General features: G+C 44.6%; 1 protein-coding gene across 1 annotated transcript in view; it reads right to left on the reverse strand.

The window, feature by feature from the left end:
- Positions 1–5000, reverse strand: part of LOC119595493 (plasma membrane calcium-transporting ATPase 4-like) — a 73203-nt gene that overhangs the window by 12169 nt on the left and 56034 nt on the right. Inside the window, exons 6-12 of the mRNA XM_037944621.1 lie at positions 4677–4772; positions 4169–4285; positions 2665–2867; positions 2058–2206; positions 1355–1690; positions 814–976; positions 371–475 (exon numbers count right to left, since the gene is read on the reverse strand). Coding sequence (XP_037800549.1) covers positions 371–475; positions 814–976; positions 1355–1690; positions 2058–2206; positions 2665–2867; positions 4169–4285; positions 4677–4772 — 1169 coding nt within the window. The remainder of the gene's footprint in view (positions 1–370; positions 476–813; positions 977–1354; positions 1691–2057; positions 2207–2664; positions 2868–4168; positions 4286–4676; positions 4773–5000) is intronic.

A 5000-nucleotide genomic window follows, 5' to 3' on the forward strand; every position in this document is an offset into this window, starting at 1 on the left:
ATTATACACCAAAACATATCATCCCTACAGATACCACATAACATAACAAATACCACACGTCATAATATATACATGCATACATACACACATACATATGTGATGATAGGAAAACTACAATGAACAAACTAGATTTATTAATAGTGAGATAACAGTTTCCAAATCCACCTGGATTTCGAAACTGATGTCTCATTATCAAGCATTGTGTTTTTTTTAACCATAGTATCAACACGGTAGTGCTTACCATACATGTCTGTATATATGAATGTACACACTCACACACACACACACTCACACACATATATATGTATACATAGATATATATACATACATATACACACCGCACCACACCCACCCAGCTGCTTGACCTCACCTCTGGCCTGACCGGGTCTTCCACACCCAAAATAGCCAATAAGGTCAAATTGGTCACGGTTTCGTCCATGTCGTCCCAGTTAGGCGGAGAACTGCCGATCTCTACCTGTGGGGAAACCAGGAGACAATATTTGGCTATTTTGGCGGTTTCCCTCGTGGGGATTGTTAATGGTTCGTGATAATAGCAGTGGCGATGACGATAAAGAGAATTCTGATTTAAGTTGCAGTAAGGATAGCGGTGATAATAACAATGATATTATGATGATCATCATTATCATTATTAGAGTCATTATTAGCATCAGCATCTTCGTTACTATATATTGCTACGGCCATTAGTGTTATTGTTACTATTATTGTTAATACCATTATTGTTGTTTTTATCATTATTAGCACTATCACCATCATCATCATTATCATCAACATTATCAGTATCATTATACTGACCTGACTGAGCTCGGCGTGGTACGGCACGAAGTCCCTGTAGGCGAGACCGATCGTCCTCAGCCCTTCGGAGGCCATGCGATCGATGACGTCAACCTCGATCTTCTTTTGGTCTTCGATGGAGAGGGACTCGACTTCACCCTTCTCGTTCAGGACGTAAGCGCATCTGTTGAGATGGCAGGTTGTAGGTGAGTGTCTGTGGGGAGGTTGCGTGCGGTGGGTTTGTGGCTGTGTGTGGAGTATGTGGGTGTTTGTATGTGTGTGTGGAGTTGTATGTGTGTGGGTAGGGGGTTGTATATGTGTGTGTGACTTTGTATGTGTGTGTGTCTACATGTGCATGTTACATTTCACGTTATTTCATGGCTGTATCTCCGTCTGGTTGAAGGTGGGGTGATTTTTCTCTATCATTTCACTCACCAATTCCTTCTCTTACCCATTAATCTATCTACGCACCCAAATTACATTTATCTTCACTTTTCTATCTATCTCCAAATCCACCCATTCCTCACACTCAAAACACAAATAACCGAAAAAGCCTACTCACTTTTTGACCACGATCTCCGACGCCCCTTTGGTGAAGAGCCTGAAGCCGCCGACCCCGAGGGAGATCACCGTGGACATGGACTTCCTCGCCGAGTTGAATGTGTACACCTTGACGAACTTCTCCTCCGGGTAGTGATTGCGAATCGTCTGGTAGTTCTTGCCCAGCTCGCCCACGAAACCCAGCAGAGCGCACTCTGTCTTGTTGCCGATCTGCTTAGGGAGTTCGCCGGCCACTTCGGAGGGAACGACCTTCGACGTGTAGTTGGTGTTGACGCTGATCCCGAGGACCAGTAGCTCGGCGAGATTGGCGGGGAGGACTTCGTAGGTCGGGAGCGTTCTGAGCGGGAGAGGCGGACGCGAAAGGGAATTTATGGACGTTTATTTATGTGTTTGAGTTGGTAATTGTTGTTTTCTGGTATCGTATTTTCATGTTGACGTACTTTTTTTTCTTTTTTTTTTTACAGAAAAGCTGGTAAACAGACTTACAGATTATCACACAAATGAAATGTTAATAAATAAATAGATAGATGAATGCGCACACACACACACATACAAACAAACACACACACACAAAAAAAAACAAACAAACACACACAAAGAGGTAAAAAAAAGCAAACTCATTGCCTTCAGGTAAACACGGAGATAAACAGACTAATAAAAAAGATGCAGACAGTTTACAAGGGCACAGACACACTTATGCTTACTTATACGTCCGGCCCCCCAGGTGTGCCGCCACGACTGTCATGCGGTTGGTCGTGAGGGTCCCCGTTTTGTCGGAGCAGATCGTGGTCGCGTTGCCCATGGTCTCGCAGGCGTCCAGGTGCCTCACCAGGTTGTTGTCCTTCATCATTTTCTGAGGGAGAAGGCTTGGTTGCTGAAGATTTCATCCTCGTTAGAGAGGACAGGGTCAAATTATGGCACAAGTGGTCTTATCGCGGGTTTCTCTCTCTCTCTCTCTCTCTCTCTCTCTCTCTCTCTCTCTCTCTCTCTCTCTCTCTCTCTCTCTCTCTCTCTCTCTCTCTCTCTCTCTCATCATCCGTAGTGGGTCCACCTTATATCATATTATAGTATTTTAATGTCCCCTGTTTGTCTCTCATTGCCCTTTCTCTTTCACATTCCCTTTCTCCTTTCCTTTCCTTTATATCCTCTTCTCACCCTGGCAGAGGAGCGTCCCCTCACCCTTCTCGATCTTCTCACCCTCCTCGACCCTTTTACTCTTGCCCTCTCACCCTCCCCCACCCTCCCCATCCTCTGCAATCAGTCCGATCCCCTCACCCTCCTCGACCCCTTCACCCGCCCCTCCCCACTCACCCTGACGGAGAAGGCGAGCGAGATGGTGACGGCGAGCGGCAGGCCCTCAGGCACGGCCACCACCAGCACCGTGACGCCGATGATGAAGTGGTGGACAAAGGTGTTCATGTGACGGATGCTGAAGGGGAGGCCGTCCATCACGTAGGTCTTGACGCTGAATTTCACGACCAGGATGATGATGGTCAGGATTGCGATGGCTGAGCCTGTTGGGGGATGGTTGGTGAGGGAGGGAGGGAGGGAGGAGGAAGAGGGAGAAGGGATGGTTGAGGAGGGAGAGAGGAAGAGGAAGAGGGAGAAGGGATGGTTGAGGAGGGAGAGAGGAAGAGGAAGAGGGAGAAGGGATGGTTGGTGAGGGAAGGAGGGAGGGGCGAGGAAGAGGAAGATGAGGAAGGAGGGAGGAAGAGGAAGATGAGGAAGGGAAGGATGAGAGGGAGGAGGAAGTAATGGAGAGGATTAATAAGAGAGGGAGAATGAAGGCGAGGCGGAGAAGACGGAGGAGGAGGAGGGAGGAAGGGAAGAGGGAGGAAGAGACCGAAAGAAGGGAGGTGAGGGAGGAGAAGGAGAAGGGGAGTAAGAGAGGAAGAGGAGATGGAGGTATGAGGGAGGAAGAGACGGGAGAAAATAGGAGGAGGAAGGGGGTAGAGATGGGAAAACAGAATTATAGGAGGAGGGATGAGAGGTAAGAGTTGAGGACGAGGAAGTGGAGATGGGAGAGGGCAAGGTAAGGACGATGATCAGGAGAAGACGAAGAAGCAAAAGGAGAAGAAGGAGAAAGAAGATACGAGGAAAAAAACAAAATAGCAGGCAGGTTAGCAGGAATGAGAGAAAGATAAAGGTAGGAAGGAAAAAGGGATACATATTATGAAGAAGAAAAGGAAGAGAAGAGGAAAACGAAAAGAGGAGAGGGATAAATACCATATTAACACAAAATGAAAACAACACCCAATCACAAAATCATCAAACCCCAGTCAAAAAACAGTGAAAAACACCACCACCTGCTATTGAATCGTAGCAAACAAACTTTCTTCAAGCAATATATCACTGACGTAATTGCAAATTAGAATTGATTTCGACACTGGTATGTGCCAAGGTTAAAGGCATTAAAGACACTTTAATGATAATGAGAAAAGCAATGATGATGATTATACACTATAAAGTCACTTTGAATTTCTTGCTTGCATAAGCCTTTCGTAACCATGGCAACCTGTACGACTACAGACTGCACAGCATAACCAATGCAAACCCATATTCATTATGCTACTGAAACCTATCATGTTAATGCCGGAGTGATGTTTATTGTCCTCTTAGCCTGCAGCGTTACTGTGATCATTATGTATTGTAATCATAAGATAAATTACTATAGTAGTAACCGTAATTGTGTGCTTATGACGATATCCATGCCTGTGGAGAACTATAATCATGTTTTGTGGATTCGATGGTGTGGATATGTGGGTATTTGAGGGTAGTTGCTTGTGTGAATACGTAGAATACAACGGCCTCTTACCCGCATAGCCGATTTGAATGGCTAATCTGGAGAGTTTCTGCTGAAGAACAGATTTTTCCGTTTTCTCCTCCTGTTTCTTCTCCTTGTCTTTGCCTTTCGTTCCGTCCTTGCCTTTATCTGTAATTACGAAAGAGAGAGATAGAGAGAGTTGGGGGGTCGTAATCATTAAATGATCGATGTAATAACTGCAACATAACAAAGTAAATTACCAGCTTTGGAGCTTCTGTTATTCTTAACGAAGGAAATGAAAAAGTACATGATCATACAATGAATCAATTACTTAATTTTGTTGATACATAAACTAGCAAACACACATAGACAGACATGCGCAAAACACAAGATATGCACGCATACATAAATGTGTGTGTGTGTGTGTGTGTGTGTGTGTGTGTGTGTGTGTGTGTGTGTGTGTGTGTGTGTGTGTGTGTGTGTGTGTGTGTGTGTGTGTGAATTATATAAGGAAGGAAACACCTCATACAGGCATACCAGTAGTGTCAATAGCACTCACCTGTGGCACCAAGAAGTGTCATGATAATGCCAGCCTGGGAATTCACCCCCACTGCAGTCACTACCATTCTGCCGCTTCCTTCCATGACAGTCGTACCTGAGAGAAAAATTTAATGTATCAACAAAAAAAGAGAAAATTAATAAGATATACATATGAGATCGTGGTTGTGGACGAGTGTGGTTATGACTGGATAAGAATGGGAGAGATATAACAGATACAAATAGATAGGACTGATAAGGAATCGTGAAAGTGATAATGTGAATAATGCACAGATTGGTTTAAGAGTAAGAGACATGGATACTGATAAAGAGTGCATAAGTAATT

The sequence above is a fragment of the Penaeus monodon genome, chromosome 36 (assembly GCF_015228065.2).
Source record: "Penaeus monodon isolate SGIC_2016 chromosome 36, NSTDA_Pmon_1, whole genome shotgun sequence".
NCBI lineage: Eukaryota > Metazoa > Arthropoda > Malacostraca > Decapoda > Penaeidae > Penaeus > Penaeus monodon.